Genomic DNA, 25,327 nt, shown 5'->3' with positions numbered 1-25,327 from the left:
GGCGCCTCGAACAACAAAAAAAGTTTAGGAAAAATTCCCCGAAACTTTAACCCCGCCCCCAGCGGAAGACCCGCCCCCTTGCTCCTGATTGGTCGGCCCCTTCAATCTGCCTTATGATTGGCCAAACCATCTGTCCATCATCCAACTGCATCATTGGCCAATCTCAGTCTTGCTGCTATCCAACTTGGCAGGACATAGGACACAGGCCATTCGGCCCAACCAGGCCATTCTGGGAATTAATAGTTTTCTTTCTGCGCAGATCTAATTGGATTCATGCATTATTATTTTTCAAAAAATTCTTTATTTTAAAGTCTAAGCTTTCAATTAGTGCATTTTGGTGTGTTTAGTGATCAGAGTAAAAATGGTTCATTAGAATTTTTAATCTGTTGGATTCAGTTAATAAATCACAAGACATTTTTTAATTCATTCACGGGAAGGCCAGCATTTATTGCCCATCCCTATCATAGAAATTTACAGCACAGAAGGAGGCCATTCAGCCCATCTTGTCCGCGCCGGCCGACAAAGAGCTACCCAGCCTAATCCCACTTTCCAGCTCTTGGCCCGTAGCCCTGTAGGTTACGGTGCATCAAGTGCATATCCAAGTACTTTTTAAATGTGATGAGGGTTTCTGCCTCTCCCACCCTTTCAGGCAACCCCCACTGCTATCATGACGATGCCTTGAAATGCCAAGAGATGATCATAGAGAAGAGTCCCCTCGGTCAACTAGTCCTGGGACTCAGTGAAGTAACTACCAACACCAATAATAATAACCAGCCCCAGGACAGTGACACCCTAGCACAGAGAATTCAACCCAACACAATTATCACGAAACAAAAGGAAAAATACTTGACCTATTGGACAGAAACGACAAAAACCCAAAACAAACTCGATTGCTATTTGGCCCTAAACAGACAATACACCATGGCTGAATACCTGACCATGGTAAAGGATAGCAAACTGAGAAAAACCTTGACAAGGTACAGACTTAGTGAACATAGCCTGGCCATCGAAAAAGGCAGACACAGGCAGACCCGGCTGCCAAGAGAGGACAGGATATGCTCTCACTGCAGTCAGGGAGTGGTGGAGACAGAGATGCACTTCCTCACAGCTTGTAGAAAATATCAGGACATGAGGGAGAATTTCTACCCAAAATTCACAAAAATATGCCCTGAATTCAAAAATTTGAATGACCTCCAAAAACTCCCATATCTATTGGGGGAACAGAGAAAATGTGTAACTATAGTGGCAAACTATGTTACAGCTTGCCACAAGCAGAGAGACAACCAGTGACACATTAAATCTAAGAAAAGATTATATGCATATTATATGTGCATATAGCTATGTATACATGGGTATACTTGTCTATACACTGTTTGTCTAGATCGGTGTTTATAGGTTAATCATACATGTATTTCTGTGCTTTGGCAACATAAGATGTATCTTGTCATGCCAATAAAGCAATTTGAATTGAATTGAGTTCCAGACCCCCACCACCCTCTGGGTGAAAAAAGTTCTCCTCAACTCCCCTCTAAAATTGACCGATTATTTTAAATCGATGCCCCCTGGTTATTGACCTTTCTGCTAAGGGAAATAGGCCCTTCCTATCCACTCTATCTTGGCCCCTCATAATTTTATACACCTCAATTTATTGCCCTTGAGAAGGTGGTGGTGAGCCGCCTTCTTGAACCGCTGCAGTCCGTGTGGTGAAGGTGCTCCCACAGTGCTGTTAGGAAGGGAGTTCCAGGATTTTGACCCAGCGACGATGAAGGAACGGCGATATACTTCCAAGTCAGGATGGTGTGTGACTTGGAGGGGAACTTGGAGGTGGTGGTGTTCCCATGCGCCTGCTGCCCTTGTCCTTCTAGGCGGTAGAGGTCGCGGGTTTGGGAGGTGCTGTCGGAGAAGCCTTGGCAAGTTACATAAGAAGTAGGAGTAGGCCATACGGCCCCTCGGGCCTGCTCCGCCATTCAATAGGATCATGGCTGATCCGAATCTAGACTCACGTCCACTTCCCTGCCCTCTCCCCGTAACCCCTAATTCCTTTATCTGCTAGGAAACTGTCTATCTCCATTTTAAATTTATTTAATGTTGCAGCTTCCACAGCTCTCTGAGGTAGCAAATTCCATAGATTTACTACCCTCTGAGTGAAGAAGTTTCTCCTCATCTCAGTTTTGAAAGGGCAGCCCCTTATTCTTAGATTATGCCCCCTAGTTCTAGTCTCACTTGGCAGAGTTGCTGCAGTGCATCTTGTAGATGGTACACACTGCAGCCACGGCACGCCGGTGGTGGAGGGAGTGAATGTTGAGTCCAATGGCAAGGGCACTTTCTGAACAAACAGATCTGTCCTGGTTAATCTTGAGCTTCCTGAGTGCTGTTGTGTTTGTAAACTGGTAAAAGCAGAGGACTATTGTCAGGAAATTTTTCACACATTGAGAGTGATCAACACTTGGACTGGACTCCCAGACAGCGGAGGTCAAAACCCTGGAATCATTTAGGAAACAATTATTGCAAGGGGGGTGGAGTATAAAAACAGGGAAGTCTTGCTGCAGTTATACAGGGTATTGGTGAGGCCACACCCGGAATACTGCGTGCAGTTTTGGTTTCCATATTTAAGAAAAGATATACTTGCTCTCGAGGCGGTTCAGAGAAGGTTCACTCGGTTGATTCCGGAGATGAGGGGGTTGACGTATGAGGAAAGGTTGAGTAGGTTGGGCCTCTACTCATTGGAGTTCAGAAGAATGAGAAGCGATCTTATCGAAACATATAAGATTGTGAGGGGGCTTGATCGGGTGGATGCGGGGAGGATGTTTCCACTGATGGGTGAGACTAGAACTAGGGGGCATAATCTTAGAATAAGGGGCTGCCCTTTCAAAACTGAGATGAGGAGAAACTTCTTCACTCAGAGGGTAGTAAATCTATGGAATTTGCTACCCCAGAGAGCTGTGGAAGCTGCGACATTAAATAAATTTAAAATGGAGATAGTTTCCTAGCAGATAAGGGAATTAGGGGTTACGGGGAGAGGGCAGGGAAGTGGACGTGAGTCTAGATTCAGATCAGCCATGATCCTATTGAATGGCGGAGCAGACCCGAGGGGCCGTATGGCCTACTCCTGCTCCTATTTCTTATGTTCTTATGTTATGTTTATTCTGCAATGGTGGGCAGTCTCCCTGGGTGGGTGGACTAAGATGGGCCGATTGGTCTCTCCTCACTTGTAACTATTGGGAATCTCTGCTGATGGGGACTCAAGCCCTGTTCACAGAATGATGCAGCACAGAAGGAGGCCATTCGGCCCATCGTGCCTGTGCTTTGGTAGAGCTATCCAATTAGTCCCACTCTCCTGCTCTTTCCCCATACCCCTGAAATGTTTTTCCTTTTCAAGTATTTATCCAATTCCCCTTTTAAAAGTTACTATTGAATCTGCTTCCACCGCCCTTTCAGGCAGCGCATTCCAGATCACAACAACTCACTGCGTAAAAAAATGCTTCCTCATGTCGCCTCTGGTTCTTTTGCCAGTCACCTTAACTCTGTGTCCTCTGGTTAAACCTGCCCGCCACTGGAAACTGTTTCCCCTTAATTACTCCATCAAAACCTTTCATGATTTTGAACGCCTCTATCAAATCTCCCCTTAACCTTCCCTGCTCTAAGGAGAACAACCCCAGCTTCTCCAGTCTCTCCCTGTAACAGAAGTCCCTCATCCCCTGGTGCTGTTCTAGTAAATCTCTTCTGCACCCACTCCAAGACTGTTATAGCACAAAAAAACTACAGTGAACAGAGACCTCAGGTGGTCTTCCCCACCACCTGGGGCATTCCTGGGAAGGAGGTGAATTCACACACAGTAGGGAAGGTCGATGGTGATGCCTGTGCGCATTACTGGGGATGTTTGGGAATATGTGATACTTTATTTTTAAAAGTCAAACTCACATCCTATTGGAAAATGTTACCAAAGCACCAAAATATTTAGGAAGAACAACAGATGTTGGGAAATAACTGGATCAATTACAGCCCACATTAGCACCATTATAAAGACAGTGGCGGTTAAAAGGAACGTTCTCTCTCATCACTGCCAGGAACAGTCAGCAAGGTTTCCCTGACATCTGTTTCCTCGACTAACTCATTGTTTATTCATCCATCCAGTTGCCTCTACTTCGGTCCTGAAGGAGCTGAGCCCAGGGGGTACCAGTCAATCTTCCAGCACCTCAGTCATGTGGGCTGACACATTGAACGTCACAAGGCTGTTTGAACACGGAGGAGGGAGGCATCACCGTCATGGTTGAACCCATCCTTGCCCCGGAGGACATCCCTCCGCCATCTCAGCCCACGCCTTTCTGAGCCACCTCATGTCCCCCTCCGCACCTTTCAGACCTCCGTCTCCAGCCTTTGGTGCAGCAGCCCTTCCCTTCACTCCACCATTGGCAGTCGCGCCTTCAGCTGCCTCAGCCTTACTCTCTGGGATTCCCTCCCTAAACCCATCAGCCTCTTCACCTCCCTCAAAAGTTCCTCAAAAATCCACTCTTCGACCCAGCTTGTGGTCATTCTAACAACATGAATCTCCACCTGTTCTCTTATCACCCACCCACGTGTCCCCCCCCCCACCCCACTCCACCGTAAAGCACCTCATAAGAACATAAGAAATAGGAGCAGGAGTAGGCCATTCGGCCCTTCGAGCCAGATCCACCATTCAATAAGATCATGGCTGATCTTCTACCTTAACTCCACCATCCGCACTATCCCCATATCCCTTGACTCCCTTAATATCCAAAAATCTATCGCTCTCTGCCTTGAATAGACTCAACGACTGAGCCTCCACAGCCCTCTGGGGTCGAGAATTCCACACATTGACATTCACAAACCATTGAGTGAAGAAATTTCTCCTCATCTCAGTCCTAAATGGCCGACCCCTTATTCTGAGACTGTGACCCCTGGTTCTAGACTCCCCAGCCAGGGGGAAACAACCTCCCTGCATCTACCCTGTCGAGCCCTGTAAGAATTTTATATATTTCAATGAGATCATTCTTCTAAACTCCAGGGAATATAGGCCTAGTCTCCTCAATCTCTCCTCATAGGACAATCCCCCCATCCCAAGAACCAGTCTGGTGAACCTTCGTTGCACTCCCTCTATGGCAAGTATATCCTTCCTCAGGTAAGACCAAAACTGTACACAATACTCCAGGTGTAGTCTAACCAAGGCCCTATATAATTGCAGTAAGACTTCCTTACTCTTATACTCCAATCCTTTTGTAATAAAGGCTAACATACCATTTACTTTCACAATTGCTTGCTATACCTGCATGTTAACTTTCAGTGATTCAAGTACAAGGACTCCCAGGTCCCTCGATTGATCTGGTAGATAGAGAGAAACTTTTTTCGCTGGTGAGGGGAGTCTAGGACAAGGGGGGCATGACCTTAAAATCAGAGCCAGGCCATTCAGAAACACTTCTTCACACAAAGGGTGGTAGAATTGTGGAACTCTCCCCCACAAAAAGCTAGGAGATGCTAGCTCAATTAACCATTTGAAATCAGAGATCAATAGATTTTTGCTAGACAAGGGTATAAAAGGGATATGGAGCCATGGCGGGTGGATGGAGTTAGGATACAGATCAGGCATGATCTCATTGAATGGCGGAACAGGCTCGAGGGGCTGAATGGCCTCCTCCTGTTGCTGAGCTGCACGTCACACTGCCAGCAACACACTACAGAACTCAGTGCCCCTTCCATTATGTTCCTAACATTGACAGCTCCTGGTGTTTCGGTCTGTTATCTGCTCACACGCCCAGCTGAATGGACCCCTCCTGTTCGAGCAGGGGCCTCGAGTATAGAATAGACCGTTCTGAAAAAGCTTTAATGGGCTCCACCGCCTGCGACATTTTAAACTGAGGTGTGCATTTAATATCCTTAACGACTTTACCCCTCGGACTAGCCCGGAGCCAGCGCTGTGCTCGGGGCAGTTATCAGTGCTGTACGGTCACTGATTCAATGGCTCACTTGGAGACTGCGTCAGAACAAGGAGATGTGAAGTGACCAGAATAACAGCAGGGCTCTTTGTCCACTGGGTGATGAGCTACACACTGAGGTGATGGATATATTAACGATTTGGAGGAGGGGACCGAGTGTAACATATCAAAGTTTGCAGATGATACTAAGATGGGAGGGAAAGTAGTGAGTGAGGAGGACATAAAAAACCTGCAAGGGGACATAGACAGGCTAAGTAAGTGGGCAGAGATTTGGCAGATGGAATACAATACTGGAAAGTGTGAGGTTATGCACTTTGGCAGGAAAAATCGTAGAGCAAGTTATTATCTTAATGGCAAGAAACTGGAAAGTACTGAAGTACAAAGGGATCTGGGGGTCCTGGTGCACGAAACTCAAAAGGTTAGTATGCAGGTGCAGCAAGTGATTAAGAAGGCCAATGGAATGTTGGCTTTCATTGCTAGGGGGATAGAATATAAAAATAGGGAGGTATTGCTTCAGTTGTACAAGGTATTGGTGAGACCGCACCTGGAATACTGCATACAGTTTTGGTGTCCATACTTAAGAAAAGACATACTTGCGCTCGAGTCAGTACAAGGAAGGTTCACTCGGTTAATCCCGGGGATGAGGGGATGGACATATGAGGAGAGGTTGAGTAGATTGGGACTCTACTCATTGGAGTTCAGAAGAATGAGAGGCGATCTTATTGAAACATATAAGATTGTGAAGGGGTTGGATCGGGTGGATGCGGGGAAGATGTTCCTGATAATGGGTGAAACTAGAACTAGGGGGCATAGTCTTAGAATAAGGGGCTGCTCTTTCAAAACTGAGATGAGGAGGAACTACTTCACTCAGAGGGTGGTAGGTCCATGGAATATGCTGCCCCAAAAAGCTGTAGAAGCTACATCATTACATAAATTTAAAACAGAAATAGACAGTTTCCTAGAAGTAAAGGGAATTAAGGGTTACGGGGAGCGGGCAGGAATTTGGACATGAGTCTAGGTTCGGATCGGTCATGGCCCTGTGGGTAGCGGAGCGGGCCCAGGGGCCGTGTAGCCTGATCCTGCTCCTATTTCGTGTGTCTAATTCTGTTAGATTCAGGAGATGGTTCTGTGATAGTAGATTGGCGGTTAGGATCAGATCAGCCATGATCTTATTGAATGGCGGAGCAGGCTCGAGGGGCCGATTGGCCTACTCCTGCTCCTATGTTTTGTGTTCTTATATCTCTGCCCTTCTGCTAAAATAAATAGCACAAATTCACAGAATCTTACAGTCAGAGGGACAGTCGGCCCATCGTGACTGTTCTTTGAAAGAGCACAACAGCTAGTCCCCCTACGCACCCACCCCCCGCCTTGCTTTTTCCCCATAGCGATGCAATTTTTTTTCCTTTAAGTATTGATCCAATTCCCTTTTGAAAGTTACTATTGAATCTGCTTCCACCGCCCTTTCAGGCAGCGCATTCCAGATCACAACAACTCGCTGTGTAAAAAAAAATTCTTATCATCACCCCCGGGCTTTTTTTCCCCCCAATGATCTTAAATTTGAATGCAATCCCGACAACTGAACCTACGCCGATCAGTGAGAAGCAACAGAACGCACCGATATCTGTACGGGCAGCATGGTGGCATAGTGGTTAGCACTGTTGCCTCACAGCGCCAGGGACCCGGGTTCAAATCCGGCCTCGGGTGACTGTCTGTGTGGAGTTTGCACATTCTCCCCGTGTTTGCGTGGGTTTCCTCTGGGTGCTTCGGTTTCCTCCCACAGTCCAAAGATGTGCGGGTTAGGTTGATTGGCCATGATAAAAATTGGCCCTTAGTATTAGGGGGGATTAAATATGTGGGGTTACGGGGATAGGGCTTGGGTGGGATATGTGTTGGTGCAGGGACCGGGTGCTAGGATTTGGATGATCAGCCATGATCTCGTTGAATGGCGGAGCAGGCTCGAATGGCCTACTCCTGCTCCTAGTTTCTATGTTTGAGAGTGCGATTCCTACTATCCCACCTCCTGCTTTTACTGGTGTGTGCACATAACACAAACTGGTGTCAGGAACGAGTTGCTGCAATAAACATGGCCTGCCCTGAAGCCGAAGATTCTTTCACACTGAGATCAGCTGGTGCTGGGAACATAGAAACATGGAAGATAGGAGCAGGAGTAGGCCATTCGGCCTCTCGAGCCTGCTCCGCCATTCAATGAGATCATGGCTGATCATCCAAATTCAGTATCCGGTCCCTGCTTTCTCCCCATATCCCTTTAGCCTTAAGAAATATATCCAACTCCTTCTTGAATATATTTTAAATGAATTGGCCTCTACTGCCTTCTGTAGTAGAGAATTCCACAGGTTCACCACTCTCTGGGTGAATAAATTCCTCATTTCTGTCCTAAATGGCTTACCCCTTATCCTTAGACTGTGACCCCTGGTTCTGGACTCCCTGGCCATCGGGAACATCCTTCCAGCATCTAGTCTGTCCAGTCCTGTCAGAATTTCATAAGTTTCAATGAGATCCCCTCTCATTCTTCTAAACTCCAGCGAGTATAAGCCCAATCGACCCAATCTCTCCTCATACGTCATTCCTGCCATCCCAGGTACCATTCCCTCCATGGCAAGAACATCCTTCCTCAGAGAAGGCGACACCCACTGATTATCATTTCTAAACGCTCCAGGCACTTCACATCGGGCTGGGCTTGCGTCAGAGGGAGTCTACTTGGTGCTGCTCCCTTTGTTGGTTCACAGTTCGAAACCTCCTACCTTCTATCCCACTCTGTAGTTAGAAAGCTCCTATGTTCAATCCGTGTCTCGAATTAGGAAGCTCCGACAGTCTCAGATATATACATAAGAACTTTAGTGTGTTCAGATGGAAGGTCACCAGCCTGAAACGTTAACTCGGTTTCTCTCTCCACAGAGGTTGTTTGACCTGCTGAGTATTTCCAGCATTTTCAGTTTTTTATTTTACCGTAGTCTTAAGGTCCTGTATAGAATCATACAGCATAGGAGGCCGCCACTCGGCCCATCGAGTCTGCACCGGCTCGTTCGAAGAGCAATCCAGTTAGTCCCACTCCCCCGCTCTTTCCCCATATCCCTGCAATTTTTTCTCCTCCAAGTATTTATCCAATTCATAAGAACATACGAAATAGGAGCAGGTGTAGGCCAATCGGCCCCTCGAGCCTGCTCCACCATTCAATAAGATCATGGCTGATCTGATCCTAACCGCCAATCTACTATCACTCTCCATCCCACCCGAACATATGTGATCTCCCGGGAGAGGCGAAAAACCAGATTTAAAAAAAACAATGGCCAATTTGGGAGAAAAAAAATCTCTCCAACCCATCTAGGCGATCGAAACTCGTCCAGGAGATCACTCTGTCCCTATATTTTCTACAGTACTTACCTTCTGTAAAGGCGATCTCCACCCCAGCCAGGAACAGGAATAAAACCATCTCCTGAAATCTAACACAGAATTAGAACACAGTAGGAGCAGTACCAGGCTACACGGCCCCTGGGCCCGCTCCACTACCCACAGGGCCACGACCATTCCGAGCCTAGACTCATGTCCAATTTCCTGCCCGCTCCCCGTAACCCTTAATTCCCTTTACTTCTAGGAAACTATCTATTTCTGTTTTAAATTTATTTAATGATGTAGCTTCCACAGCTTTCTGGGGCAGCAAATTCCGCAAACCTACCACCCTCTGAGTGAAGAAGTTTCTCCTCATCTCAGTTTTGAAGGAGCAGCCCCTTATTCTAAGATTATGCCCCCTAGTTCTAGTTTCACCCATCATTGGGAACATCCTCACCGCATCCACCCGATCAAGCCCCTTCACAATCTTATATGTTTCAATAAGATCGCCTCTCATTCTTCTGAACTCCAATGAGTCCCAATCTACTCAACCTCTCCTCATATGACCACCCCCTCATCCCCGGGATTAACCGAGTGAACCTTCTTTGTACTGACTCGAGCGCAAGTATGTCTTTTCTTAAGTATGGACACCAAAACTGTATGCAGTATTCCAGGTGCGGTCTCACCAATACCTTGTACAACTGCAGCAATACCTCCCTGTTTTTATATTCTATCCACCTAGCAATAAAAGCCAACATTCCATTGGCCTTCTTGATCACTTGCTGCACCTGCATACTAACTTTTTGAGTTTCGTGCACCAGGACCCCCAGATCCCTTTGTACTACAGTACTTCCCAGTTTCTTGCCATTAAGATAATAACTTGCTCTATGATTTTTCCTGCCAAAGTGCATAACCTCACACTTTCCAGTATTGTATTCCATCTGCCAAATCTCTGCCCACTTACTTAGCCTGTCTATGTCCCTTTGCAGGTTTTTTATGTCCTCCTCACTCACTACTTTCCCTCCCATCTTTGTATCATCTGCAAACTTTGATTATGTTACACTCGGTCCCCTCCTCCAAATCATTAATATAGATTGTAAAGAGTTGGGGACCCAGCACTGACCCCTGCGGAACACCACTAGTTACTGATTGCCAGTCTGAGAATGAGCCATTTATCCCAACTCTCTGCTTTCTGGTAGAGAGCCAATCTTCCACCCACGCCAGAATATTACCCCCAATCCCGTGATTTTTTTATCTTGAGCAATAATCTTTTGTGTGGAACCTTGTCAAATGCCTTTTGGAAGTCCAAATACACTACGTCCACTGGTTCCCCTTTATCCACCCTGTATGTTACGTCCTCAAAGAATTCGAGCAAATTTGTCAAACATGACTTCCCCTTCATAAAACCATGCTGAGTTTGTCCTATTAAATTATGTTTATCCAAATGTCCCGTTACTGTCTCCTTAATAATGGACTCTAAAATTCCCTTTTGAAGGCGACTATTGAATCTGCCTCCACCACCCTATCAGGCAGTGCATTCCAAATCTTAACCACATGTTGCGTCAAAAAGTATTTCCTCATGTCGCCTCTGGTTCTTTTGCCAATCACCTTAAATCTGTGCCTTCTGGTTAGCGACCCTTCGGCCATTGGAAAGTTTCTCTTTATTTACTCTATCTGAACCCTTCATGATTTTAAACACCTATCAAATCTTCTCTTAGCCTTCTCTGCTCCAAGAACAACCCCAGCTTCTCCAGTCTATCCACACAACTGCAATCCCTCATGTCACAACCGGATTGCCTATTAGTGTAACACAACCAGTATCCTATGGGCCACTTTTACACATTCAGCTGACCTGGTGCATTTACACGAGAGCATAAGAAACAGGAACAGGAGTAGGCCATTCGGCCCTTTGAGCCTGCTCCGCATTCAATAAGATTATGGCTGATCATCTACCTCAACTCCACCTTCCCGCACTATCCCCATATCCCTTGGCTCCCTTAGCATCCAAAACATATATCGATCTCGGTCTCGAATATACTCAACGACTGATCAGCCACTGCCCTCTGGGGTAGAGAATTCCAAAGATTTACATCCCTTTAACATGAAGAGCAGATACAACAGGAGCTGTGTGCTTTGCGCCAACTCACAAACATCCGCCATTCCCACCTATTCTGGGTAAAAAGGTGGGTGTGTGGTTTCACAGCATCATGCAGCACAGGGTAAGGTACTGTCTTGGATAAGAGAGCTGGTTGGCAGACAGGAAGCAAAGAGTTGGAATAAACGGCTCTTTTTCCGAGTGGCAGGCAGTGACTAGTGGGGTACCGCAGGAATCGGTGCTAGGACCCCAGCTATTCACAATATATATAAATGATCCAAACGAAGGAACTAGATATATCTCCAAGTTTGCAGACGACACAAAGCTGGGTGGGCGTGTGTGCTGTGAGGAGGATGCCGAGAAACTCCAGTATGATTTGGACAGGTTGGGTGATTATACTGCATTTGCTATGCATCTGCCCAATGTGAATAAATGCGAGGTTATCCACTTTTGTGGCAAAAACAGGAAGACAGATTATCTGAATGGCAATAGATTGGGAGACGGGGAAGTGCAACGAGACCTGGGTGTCCTTGTGCACCAGTCGCTGAAGGTAAGCATGCAGGTGCAGCAGGCGGTTAAGGCGGCAAATGGTATGTTGGCCTTCGTAGCGAGAGGATTCGAGTACAGGAGCAAGGATGTCTTGCTGCAGTTGTACAGGGTCTTGGTGAGACCACACCTTGAGTATTGTGTACAGTTTTGTCACCTTATCTGAGGAAGGATGTTCTTGCCATGGAAGGAGTGCAGCGAAGATTCACCAGACTGATACCTGGGATGGCAGGAATGACGTATGAGGAGAGATTGGGTCGATTAGGCTTATATTTGCTAGAGTTTAAAAGAATGAGAAGGGATCTCATCGACACTTATAAAATTCTGACAGGACTAGACACAGGAAGGATGTCCCCGATGGCAGGGGAGTCCAGAACCAGGGGTCACAGTCTAAGGATAAGGGGTGAGCCATTTAGGACAGAGATGAGGAGGAATTTCTTCACCCAGAGAGTGGTGAACCTGTGAAATTCTCTACCACAGAAGGCAGTGGAGGCCAATTCATTAAATATATTCAAGAAGGAGTTGGATATATTTCTTAAGGCTAAAGGGATCAAGGGATATGGGGAGAAAGCAGGGACAGGGTACTGAATTTGGATGATCAGCCATGATCTCATTAAATGGCGGAACAGGCTCGAGGGGCCAAATGGCCTACTCCTGCTCCAATCTTCTGTGAAAATCTATGAAAAAAGAAGGGGGCCATTGGGCCTGTGCCGGCTCTTTGAAAGAGCTGTCCTATTTAATCGACACTGGAGCTCCCGTGGAGCAGAATTCTTCAGAACCTGTTCAAGCAGCGGCGGGCGGCACACGCCTCGTACAAACCACATCAGGCTTTGCGAATGAAAATTGCTCGGTGGCTTTATTTTTTTAATTTTGAGGTGCAGAACACGTTGGATGAATCCCAATACACGTTCAACATCACATTCACTCTCTTTCTCCACGTCAACCAGTGCCCCATAGACTACGGTGCAGGGCAAACTGGAGAAAACCAACTCGGAAAAACCAAGACAGTGAATTTCCCCGCGTCAAAGACACTTAAATAAAAAGTAAAAAAAAACACCTCATGACTGCTCTTGGAGACGATTTAACTCCCTTAAGACTCACAACGTAAAAGGATTAAACCGTGCACTGTTTACAGGAGACTTTGGTTTACCCGGAGGTTGTATGTCCGGAAACCTCGATCTACCGGCAGAAATCAGGAGCCGTTTTGTTAGGTTTTTTTTTCTTCCCGTGGCTTTTTTTCCCCCCCAACAGTCGGGCTCTGGAAAGTCTCTCTGAAGCTGTTGCTAAGCGACAGAGACGCTTCCAAGGTACGGGCCGACTGTTTGAAGCTGTTGCTAAGCAACAGTGTTTGTTGTCAGATACGGAGATGAAAACCTCCATATGCTTCAACATTGACGCTGGTATGGCCGGCAATTTTGATAGATCGGCAACAGCTCGGTCCCGTCGGTGCCGGAGATAACAAAGTTTCCTGTAATACCTTTTGGAGGGGGCCTCTCCTCTACAAACCTGCACAAGGAAGTCTCCTCAAAACCGGGAGTTAATCATTTATTATTAAAACCGAACGAATTCTCGGGTTGACATCGGGTAAGGAAAGGGCAGGGGCATGGGGGCGGGGGAAATCACACTTTGATGGGGATCTTCCCCTGGGCTTTCTGGAAGTCCTGTTGCAACTTGCTGAGAGTTTCTCTGTGCTGCTCTGATTTCTTCTCCAACTCCTTCATCTGGCCTTCGTACCGCTTTCTGGAAAAAGAAAGGGGGGGGGAAAGAGACGATTACAGCCACAGCTCGGCTGGGATTCAGCATAAGAGCACCCACCCACCCCCTGGCCCCCCACCCCCCGGCAGCCCCCAGTACCGGAGTGTGGAGTCAGGAAACCCCCCAGGACTCTTCCCCACCCCCTCCGCCAACCGACCCCGACAGGACGAGGCTACGTCAGCAGACGGCAATTATTTTTCACCGTTTTACAACTCATCTGAAATCCACGTAAATATCTGGGAAATGGGAGGGAGAGGGAAGCAACACATTGTCAAAGATAGTGAAAAAGAATCAGAATAAAGACAAATCAACCAGCCCTTCTGTAATTTGATGTCTAACCTTTTTAAAATGCGACCTCTAGACACCCCCCACCAAACCCTGTAAGGGGGCAGAATCCCGCCCCCCCCCCCCGCCACCCTCACCCTCACCCTCACAAGGAGCACTCTGCAATGACAATAGGCCTTCTGGAGATACTTTGGACTGCAGAATATCAATTAATTTCTCAAATGTAGACAGTGCTAAAATCAGGTCCGGCTCTTGAAAAAGATATCTACTTTTTAAACGCGCCTGATTTTAGGTAGCTGTTTGTGCATCAAAACTGCCCCATTCAATGCCCTGCTCCCTCCAGGAGAGGGGCAGCCCTGTGCATCAACACTGCCCCTCTCAACACTCCCTCAGTACTGCCTCTCAGACAGTGCAGCACTCCCTCAGTACCTTCCCTCCGACAGTGCAGCGCTCCCTCAGTACTGCCCCTCCGACAGTGCAGCGCTCCCTCAGTACTGCCCCTCCGACAGTGTGGCGCTCCCTCAGTACTGCCCCTCCGACAGTGCAGCGCTCCCTCAGTACTGCCCCTCCGACAGTGCGGCGCCCCCTCAGTACTGCCCCTCCGACAGTGCAGCGCTCCCTCAGTACTGCCCCTCCGACAGTGCGGCGCCCCCTCAGTACTGCCCCTCCGACAGTGCAGCACTCCCTCAGTACTGCCCCTCCGACAGTGCAGCGCTCCCTCAGTACTGCCCCTCAGACAGTGCAGCGCCCCCTCAGTACTGCCCCTCCGACAGTGCAGCACTCCCTCAGTACTGCCCCTCAGACAGTGCAGCACTCCCTCAGTACTGCCCCTCCGACAGTGCAGCGCTCCCTCAGTACTGCCCCTCCGACAATGCAGCGCACCCTCAGTACTGCCCCTCCGACAGTGCAGAGCTCCCTCAGTACTGCCCCTCCGACAGTGCAGCGCTCCCTCAGTACTGCCCCTCAGACAGTGCGGCACTCCCTCAGTACTGCCCCTCCGACAGTGCAGCGCTCCCTCAGTACTGACCCGACAGTGCAGCGCTCCCTCAGTACTGCCCCTCCGACAATGCAGTGCTCCCTCAGTACTGCCCCTCCGACAGTGCGGCGCTCCCTCAGTACTGCCCCTCCGACAGTGCGGCGCTCCCTCAGTACTGCCCCTCCGACAGTGCAGTGCTCCCTCAGTACTGACCCTCCGACAGTGCGGCGCTCCCTCAGTACTGCCCCTCCGACAGTGCAGCGCCCCCTCAGTACTGGCCCTCCGACAGTGCAGCGCCCCCTCAGTACTGCCCCTCCGACAGTCCAGCACTCCCTCAGTACTGCCCCTCCGACAGTGCAGCGCCCCCTCAGTACTGCCCCTCCGACAGTGCAGCACTCCCTCAGTACTGCCCCTCAGACAGTGCAGCACTCCCTCAGTACTGCCCCTCCGACAGTGCAGCGCTGCCTCAGTACTGCCCCTCCGACAATGCAGCGCACCCTCAGTACTGCCCCTCCGACAGTGCAGAGCTCCCTCAGTACTGCCCCTCCGACAGTGCAGCGCTCCCTCAGTACTGCCCCTCAGACAGTGCGGCACTCCCTCAGTACTGCCCCTCCGACAGTGCAGCGCTCCCTCAGTACTGACCCTCCGACAGTGAAGCGCTCCCTCAGTACTGGCCCTCCGACAGTGCAGCGCTCCCTCAGTACTGCCCCTCCGACAGTGCAGCGCACCCTCAGTACTGCCCCTCCGACAGTGCAGCGCTCCCTCAGTACTGCCCCTCCGACAGTGCAGCGCACCCTCAGTACTGCCCCTCCGACAGTGCAGCGCTCCCTCAGTACTGCCCCTCCGACAGTGCAGCGCTCCCTCAGTACTGACCCTCCGACAGTGCAGCGCTCCCTCAGTACTGCCCCTCCGACAGTGCAGCGCTCCCTCAGTACTGCACTGGTTTATGGGCTCTAATGGCTGGAGTGGAGCTTGAATCCACGACCTTCTGAGTCAGTGGCGGGAGAGTGTGCTATCCAGTGAGCCACGGCTGGCATGCAAGACAAGGAATGGCGCAGCAGTCAGGGATGGTACGGGGGACTTAGAAGAGAGTAAAAGAAAACTTAAAGCACGGGTGTGTGGAAAACCCAGAAAGTGATCCTTTTGCCAAAATGAACAGTGTGTAAAATTACTTCTACACGTCAGATTGCAGGCATCACGCCGAGTAAGATCGATTGTAATAATCGAAACTGTGCTTGGTTTGTTTTGAAGGCAACCCTATTGTTATATAATTCAATAAGTTCTTATCTTATAGTATAGGACATTGGACTGAAATGGTTTCTAGTTAAAATCTGGACTGAATCTGTGGTCAGTGCTGTAGCGGCGAGGTGACTAACATTTCTCCATTGATGTATTCCAATCGTTTCCCGACGGTTGACTTTGCTTCCTCCAGTTCCTGCTTGACCAGAACTGGACCGATCAGCTTGAAAACGGTGTTTGTTGCATCCAAGAAGTCCAACTCCTGAGGCAAAGAAGAGAGAAAATAATTAGGGGTAAACCGGAAGCCAGCACACTGTCCCCCTTCACCTCTGCCAGAGTCAGGTTCAGACCTAACTAACTCCGATCCGGAGTCGTGGTCGAGCAGAATACATAAGAGCATAAGAAATAGGAGGAGTAGGCCAATCGGCCCCTCGAGCCTGCTCCGCCATTCAATAAGATCATGGCTGATCTGATCCTAACCTCAAATCTACTATCACTCTCCATCCCACCCGAACCCATGTGATCTCCCGGGAGAGGCAAAAAACCAGATAAAAAATCCAATGGCCAATTTGGGAGAAAAAAATCTGGGAAATTCCTCTCCGACCCATCAAGGCGATCGAAACTCGTCCAGGAGATCACTCTGTCCCTGTATTTCCTGCAGTACTTACCTTCTGTAAAAGATGATCTCCACCCCAGCCAGGAACAGGAATAAAACTATCTCCTGAAATCTAACACAGAATTAGAACACAAGAAGTAGGAGCAGAACCAGGCTACACGGCCCCTGGGCCCACTCCGTTACCCACAGGGCCATGACCATTCCGAACCTAGACTCATGTCCAATGTCCTGCCCGCTCCCCGTAACCCTTAATTCCCTTTACTTCTAAGAAACTGTCTATTTCTGTTTTAAATGTATTTAATGATGTAGCTTCCACAGCTTTCTGGGGCAGCAAATTCCACAGACCTACTACCCTCTGAGTGAAGAAGTTTCTCCTCATCTCAGTTTTGAAAGAGCAGCCCCTTATTCTAAGATTATGCCCCCTAGTTCTAGTTTCACCCATCATTGGGAACATCCTCACCACATCCACCCGATCCACCCCCTTCACAATCTTATATGTTTCAATAAGATCGCCTCTCATTCTTCTGAACTCCAATGAGTAGAGTCCCAATCTACGCAACCTCTCCTCATATGACCACCCCCTCATCCCCGGGATTAACCGAGTGAACCTTCTTTGTACTGTGCAACAGTGTGTCACAGTTACAGGGACAGTCCTCCCGTCACCTTTCAAAAACAAAGTCAATCTCAGGATGTGGCCGTCACTGGCATTTATTCCCCAACCGAGGGCTTGCTGGACCACTAAACAGGGCAGTTAAGAGCCAACCACGTTGGTGTGGGACTGGAGTCACGTGTAGGCCCAGGCCGGGGAAGGATGACTGATGTCCTTTAGGGAAGGAAACCTCTGAGCCAGATGGATTTTTAACGACTTGCATTCAGATAGCGCATTCACCGTACTAAAATGTCCCAAGGCACTCAAGAGCGTTATCAATAAAAACATTTTCGACACCGAGCCACAGAAGGAGATATCAGGCCAGATGGCCAAAAGCTTGGTCAAAGAGGTCGATTTTAAGGAGTATCTTAAAGGAGGAGAGGTGGAGAGGTTTGGGGACTTAATCACGAGTTTAAAATTCTCCTATAGCCAGTGTTCAACTAGTGCCCCTCTCCAGCCCTCCGATCTACTGAGTGGAGAACCGCAGGGTAGCAAATTATTCCACCTGAGGGGCTGGGAAAGAGAAAAGGGTTTACCAGTTATCGTGCAGATACGAGGAACTACTGACGAGTCCTCAAGATCAAACATCCCCACCCACGCCCCCTTTCGCAGGAGGAAGTGTGATGAAGATGTGCGGCAGCAAGGTACCAGAGAAAGAGTCACACACAGAAGGCAAGTGTGTACCATCTACAAGACGCACTGCAGCAACTCGCCAAGGCTTCTTCGGCAGCACCTCCCAAACCCGCGACCTCGACAACCTAGAAGGACAAGGGCAGCAGGCGCACGGGAACGCCACCACCGCCAAGTCACACACCATCCTGACTTAGAAATATATCGGCTGATCCTTCATCGTCGCTGGGTCAAAATCCTGGAACTCCCTCCCTAACAGCACTGTTGGGAGTACCTTCACCACACGGACTGCAGCGGTTCAAGAAGGCGGCTCACCACCACCTTCTCAAGGGCAACTAGGGATGGGCAATAATTGCTGGCCTTGCCAGCGACGCCCACATCCCATGAACTAATTTTTTTTTTTTAATTGGGAATCAAGGTGTGGCCTGTTGCATTTCTCACGACTAAAAATTAAGTTTGATGTTGGGCTTGTGATCTCCAGAATCATGTGCGTGGCGTGGGTGAGAACTTGAACCAGTTTGTGGGTTGGTTGTAAAATGATGAGGTGAATCGCAGAGTGGGCGAGTGTTTTTTGTGAGTTCCTCACTGCCATGGTCAGGGGATGGAGGCAGATGTTTCAGTAAATAACCACAGCAAGTGTTTCCCGTATTGTCAGCGAGCGTGCGTGTCAGTGTGCGCGCGTGTCGGGGGGGGGGGGGGGTGGGGGGAAGAGAAGAGAACGGCAGTTGGCAATAAAACAAGGGCAGGTGTCACCACAGCCAGAAATTCCCACTGGATTGCTCGGATTAAACACAACTGGTGTACAGGAGTGCGATGCTGAGGGAAGGAGGACATAGACGGACCCAGCACTGGCTCCTCACCTCTTTAACTATCGTATTCTCTGTCACTTGGGCCTCCAACTTCTGCCTCGCCGAAAGGCATTTACTGAGATCTGCGAGGAGAAGGAAGAGTTAAATATACAGGAGCACACCCGACACTGACAGCATCTCTCAAACATCGCTCCCCACAGCCCCCAACACTGACAGCATCCCCAGCCTCTCCCCCTCCTCCCCCCTGGGCCCGCCCCGTCTGTCACCCCCTCCGGGCCCTCCCCCTGTCTGTCAACCCCCCGCCCCGGGCCCGACACTGTCTGGTTCTCTCCCCCCACCCCAGGCCCGCCCCTGTCTGTCCCGTCCACACCCTCCCCCCCAGCCCCCCGGGCCCAACCCTGTCTGCCCCCCCCCTGGGCCCCCCACCGCCGGGCTCCCCCCCCCCTCCCAGTCTGTCACCCCCCCCAGGGCCCTCCTCCTGGCAAATGGTAAATTGGCCTTCGTAGCGAGAGGGTTCGAGTACAGGAACAAGGATGCCTTGCTGCAGTTGTACAGGGCCTTGGTGAGACCACATCTTGAGTATTGTGTGCAGTTTTGGTCGCCTTATCTGAGGAAGGATGTTCTTGCCATGGAGGGAGTGCAGCGAAGATTCACCAGGCTGATACCTGGGATGGCAGGAATGACGTATGAGGAGAGATTGGGTCGCTTGGGTTTATACTCGCTGGAGTTTAGAAGAATGAGAGGGGATCTCATTGAAACTTATAAAATTCTAACAGGACTAGACAGACTAGATGCAGGAAGGATGTTCCCGATGGTCGGGGAGTCCAGAACCAGGGGTCACAGTCTAAGGTTAAGGGGTAAGCCATTTAGGACAGAGATGAGGAGGAATTTCTTCACCCAGAAAGTGGTGAACCTGTGGAATTCTCTAGCACAGAAGGCAGTGGAAGCCAATTCATCGATAAATATATTCAACAAGGAGTTAGATATATTTCTTAAGGCTAAAGGGATCAAGGGATATGGGGAGAAGGCAGGGACAGGGTACTGAGTTTAGATGATCAGCCATTATCTCATTAAATGGCAGAGCAGGCTCGAGGGGCCGAATGGCCTACTCCTGCTCCTATCTTCTATGTTTAAAAGCTTTTACAGTCAGTTTTTATGTTCCCTCGAAGCTTACTCTCATACGCTATTTTCCCCCTCTTAATTAATCCCTTTGTCCTCCTTTGCTGAATCCTAAAGTGCTCCCAATCCTCAGGTTTACTACTTTTTCTGGGCAATTTATATGTCCTCGCCTTGGATCATATGCTATCCCTAACTTCCCTAATCGCCAGCCCGTAGTCTCGCTCTCTCAACCCCGTCTCTCTCTTCACCCCCCAGTGTCTCGCTCTCTCTCCCTCTCCTCACCCCTCAGTCTCTCTTCACCCTAGTCTCTCTCTCTCCACCCCGCAATCTCGCTCCCCCCAGTCTCTCTCTCCACCCCCCAGTCTCTCTCTCTCCACCCCCCAGTCTCTCTCTCTCCACCCCCCAGTCTCTCTCTCTCAGTTCAGTTCACTTTCAGTTCAAATGCTTTATTGCCATGAAAGTTTACAGAGAACCATATTGCCAAAGCTTACATAGCAAAAAGGTACAGTTTTCCAACATTCTGTAGGTGTCAATCGATTTGACATTTGTTGGGTATATACAATATTACTTTTAAACAATATTAATTTTAAACAGTCTTTCTACTTCATTTGGTACGTTCAATATTAATTTTAAAGAGTCTTACTTTTAAACAGTCCTCAGGTTGTGACATGTTGTTACATATTTAGCCCCAAGGTATGGTCTGTCTCCTTCTCCTAGGACTAATCTCAATTTTGACAGATCATCCAATTCCTTGAAATCTGGGGTTGTTTGGCTTAGCTTGTTGAATAATATGTTTCTTGATGTGTTGAATTTTTCGCATTTTAGGAGGAAATGCATTTCTGTTTCAACCTCGCCAGCCAGACATTGATCGCATATTCTATTCTCTCTAGGCTGCCAGGATTTCTTGTATCTGCCTTTTTCAATTTCCAGTTGGTGGTCGCTTAGTCTGTACCTGGTGAGGGTCTGTCTCTGTTTTGTGTCTCTGATGGTCGTGAGGTAGTCTGCCAGTTTATATTCTCTTTTTAGGGCCCGGTAACATTCTAATCTGCTTTGGCTTTCGGTTATTTTGTTCCAATGTTCCAGGTAGGTTTCTTTGCATTTTTTAATGATTTGGTTCACTCGGATTGGTGTTTGGACGGCTGTGTTGGTCTGGGGCTGGTCAGGGTCCGGCTGAGTACTTAGTTTCAGTAGCAGCTGACTCAGGGGACTCTTTTCTGGGTTTAGCTCTTGGGTCTGAAAGGCTTTGAAATGAAGGGTGTCTGGGGAGCTAGATTTGAGGTGATTTAGGAAGTTTAGTGCTCGTTTTTGGATGTTTATTATCAGTGGGTATCTGCCTAGTTCGGCTCTGCATGCATTTGTTGGCGTTTTTCTTTGGGTGCGAAGGATGCTTCGGCAGAATTCTGCATGTAGGGCTTCTATTGTGTGTTTTTCCCATTTAGTGTAGCTTTGGTGATTTAGCGGGCCCCATACTTCACTACCGTACAGTGCAATGGGCAGGATTATGCTGTCAAAAATTTTGAGCCAGATTTTGATTGGGATTTGGATGTTGTAGAATTTTCTTTTTATTGCATATAGGGCTCTTCGGGCTTTTTCTTTTAGTGCATTCACTGCTATGCTGAAGCTCCCTGATGCTGTAATAGTTAGACCAAGGTAGGTGTAGCTCATAGTGTGTCCTATAGTGGTATCACTGAGGGTAAACTGGTATTTGTTTTCCTGACATCTGGGTCTTTTCTGAAAAATCATGATGTTGGTTTTCTTTAGATTTACTGTTAGAGCCCAATTTTGGCAGTATTTGTCGAGTAGGTCTAGTTGTTGCTGTAATCCCTGTTCTGTGGGAGACAGCAGAACCAGGTCGTCCGCATAGAACAGGGACTTCACTTCTCCATCCAGGAGACGGAGACCTGGTGACTCGCTTTGCTCCAGCATGTCTGCTAATTCATTTATGTATATGTTGAACAGGGTCGGGCTCAAATTGCAGCCCTGCCGGACGCCTCTTCTCTGGGTGAAGAAATCGGTGCGTTTGTCTCCAATTTTGACCCCGCATTTGTTTTTCAGATACATTGATTTAATAAGGTCATAGACTTTGCCCCCTATTCCACACTGAAGAAGTTTATAATAGAGCCCTTCGTGCCATATAGAGTCAAAGGCTTTCTTGAAGTCGATGAAACAGGCGAATATTTTCCCATTTTTTGTTTGGTGTTTATGTTTTTCAATGAGGGTGTGAAGGGTATAGATATGGTCGGCGGTGCGGTGTTTTGGAAGAAAGCCTATTTGGTTTTTTCTGAGGATATTATGTTTGTTAAGAAAATCAAGTAATCTACTATTTAGAATACTGCAGAATAACTTCCCTAGACAACTGTTGACACAGATGCCGCGGTAGTTATTTGGGTCTGATTTGTTTCCACTTTTATATATGGGGGAGATTAGTCCTTGGCACCAGATATCGGGAAAACAGCCTGAGCGTAATATGATGTTGAATAGTTTGAGTATCGCACTCTGCATCTCCATATTGCTGAACTTTAGCATTTCATTTTTGATGTTGTCTGGGCCACAGGCTTTCTTTAGGTGGAGAGATTTTGTTTTTGTGGCCAGTTCTTTCCATGTGATTGGGGAGTCTAGAGGGTTTTGGTTGTCTTTAATTGTTGCTTCTAATGTGTGGAGTTTTTCTGTGACCTGATGTTGACTTGGGTTTGTTTTGTTTTTTGGGATGTCTTTGTAGAGGTTTTCAAAATGTGTTCTCCAGATGTCGCCATCTTGGATTGGTAATGCTTGCAATTGTGTTGTACTCAGGTTATTCCACATTTCCCAGAATTGTTTTGGATTGGTGGAGTTTTCTATTTCTTCGAGTATTTTGTGGGTATAGTTTTGTGTTTTGTTCCTAATGGTGTGTTTATATCTTTTGAGGGTTTCATTGTATCTAGTACGTAGGTCCGGATTGTTTGGTTGCCGATGCTTTTGGTTTGATATTTTTCTCAGGTCTTTTCTGGCATTTTTGCATTCGTGGTCAAACCATTTCATATTTTTATTTTGTCTTTTGTGATGCTTCCTCTTCTGTTTCACGAGGTCGGCTTTTACAGCTGCCTCATGGAAGATCATATTTATATCCTCTATGGCCGTGTTTACACCATCTCTGGTGATCTCATATAGATTTTCTTTAAATTTTGAAATTTTACTTGTGAGATCAGGTGAATTTAGTGCTGTGATGAATTTATCTCCACTGTCTGGGGCCCATCTGTATGTCTGGTTTATTTTATGTAGCTTACTGTGTTCCTTTTTTGTGTCTGTAGTTTGGGCAGAAAGTTTAAGGTACACATTTATTTGGTTATGGTCTGAGAGGGGGGATTGTTGCCTGACAGTGAATGCGTTGATATCGCAGGGGTCCAGGTCAGTGATTGTATAGTCCACCACACTAGACCCAAGAGTTGAGGAGTATGTGAGTCTCCCTTGGGAGTCCCCTCTGAACCTACCATTAACTATGTACAGGCCTAAGGCTCGGCAGAGTTGCACTACCTCCCTACCGCTTTTGTTTATTTCACGATCAAGGTTGTTCCGATTTGCGATGGCTGGTGTGACATCTAAAGGGGTCTGGCCAAACACATGGTTGTTTCCCTGTGGGTCTATGAAGTCAGGTTCACAACCGGTCCTTGCATTTAGGTCCCCACATATTATCACCTTTCCTTGGGCCTGGAAATGGCTGATTTCCATGTGGAGAGTATCAAATAACTCCTCTTCGAAATATGGCGAATCTATTGGAGGTATGTAGATCGCACATAAGTAAACATCTTTTTTTGCTATTCCTATATTTTTATCTAGTTTTAGCCATACGTGTGATTTCCCCTGTTTTACCGGTGAGATGTGTTTGTCCAGTTCTCCCTTATACCACACCAATATTCCCCCGGAGGTTCTGCCCTTGCGTGTTTTAGTGTTCTTTACTGAGGGCACAATGATTTCATGGTACATTGGAGGACAGTGGGTCGGCATGTCCTTTTGGCACCATGTTTCTGTTAACACAATTATATCAATGTCTTTTATAGCTTTTAGGAATTCAGGGTCTGTACTCTTCATCCCAAAAGTTGAGGAGCGGAGGCCCTGGATATTCCAGCAGCTTATGTGGAAAGAACGCATTTATATAGTTCAATAAAACAAAATAAAATGGACCTATTTTGTGGGATGAGTGTGGAAACACTATTTTCTATAATGCTAAGTGATGATTTAGTATAAATTTCATGAGGCATGCACATATATCTATCTAATAATAGTAATAATACTGATAAGATAACAATAATGATAATGATAAATAACAATATTAATAATTTCTCCGGCTTTCTATCAGGCTGTTCAGCATCGTCATGATCTTTCTCAGTTCTTGGTCTACAGTCTGTGGTCTAGAGGGGGGTCTTGGGTCAGGTATAAAAGCACGGTTCTGTTGTCGGTTTTGTAAAGGGGGGTGGGGGACATTGGTGGTCCTGTTTGGGCTCCCAATGGTAGGGGGGGTGGGAGGGCTGCGTCTTTTGGCAGTGTTTATGAGGTTTCTTGCGAAGACCCACATCCGCTGTTTGAGTAGATGTATTTCGTCATAGAGGTCCCTTGTGTTGATGTTTGGATGATGGGCCAGGGAGACGTTGGGGAGGACAGAACATCTCGTGTCGATCTCCCTGTTGGTGTTGTGGATTATATAGGCTGGGGTGTCCTTTCTGGGCAGTAGTGTGGAGATCACGATCCGCGCCTCGGGGAATTCCCTGCTGGCCTTTTCTGCCATCCTGCTCACCGCCCAAGCCGTGCCTTCCTGTAGGGTGCGTAGGTCGTTCGTGCCTGTGTGGATCACAATCCATTTGGGGCTTCCAAGGGATTCTTTGTTCAGGATCTTCATTGCTTGGCCTGTGTTGCTGCACCATTTTTTCAGGACTTGATGGTCTGGGAACAGCCTCTGGGGGTCCAGAAACTTTCCGTTGGAGTCGGTCAGCAGGACCGCCTGAGGGGCTGGTTTTTCAGACTGGGTAACAGTAGTCTGGGTAGGACTCGCCTGGTGGCTGGTTGTTGGCTGGGTTTCTGGGATATGTTGTGTGGCAGGAGCGGGGTTTGGGGCTTTCGGTGTGTCCTCGTTTGGGGGGGTATCTGTCGGTTTTTGTGTTCCTGTGTGTGAGGACTGGGTAGCAGTAGTCTGGGTATGACTCGACTGAGGGCTGGTTGGAGCGGGGTTTGTGGCTTTCGGTGTGTCTTCGTGTGGGGTGGCATCCGGCGGGTTCTGTGTCCTTTTGTGTGTTGTTTTTGTGTCCTCAGGTTTTTGGACCTTAAGAGGTTTGTGTTGC

General features: G+C 48.0%; 1 protein-coding gene across 1 annotated transcript; it reads right to left on the bottom strand.

The window, feature by feature from the left end:
- Positions 1-12,769: 12,769 nt before the first annotated feature.
- On the bottom strand, positions 12,770-19,040 carry pfdn6 (prefoldin subunit 6; the record flags this gene model as incomplete). Its single annotated transcript, XM_085973831.1, has 3 exons — positions 12,770-13,680; positions 16,333-16,457; positions 18,951-19,040. Coding segments are annotated over 3 exons (336 nt in total), but the record flags the coding sequence as incomplete, so codon positions are not given.
- Between the last annotated feature and the right edge of the window lie 6,287 nt (positions 19,041-25,327).

This window comes from Somniosus microcephalus, unplaced genomic scaffold (genome assembly GCF_052327205.1).
Source record: "Somniosus microcephalus isolate GS21.2 unplaced genomic scaffold, FLI_Smic_1.0 unresolved_chr1, whole genome shotgun sequence".
In the NCBI taxonomy this organism is placed as follows: domain Eukaryota; kingdom Metazoa; phylum Chordata; class Chondrichthyes; order Squaliformes; family Somniosidae; genus Somniosus; species Somniosus microcephalus.
Note: the sequence above shows the minus strand (reverse complement) of the source record. Positions and strands in the feature narration are given on the sequence as shown.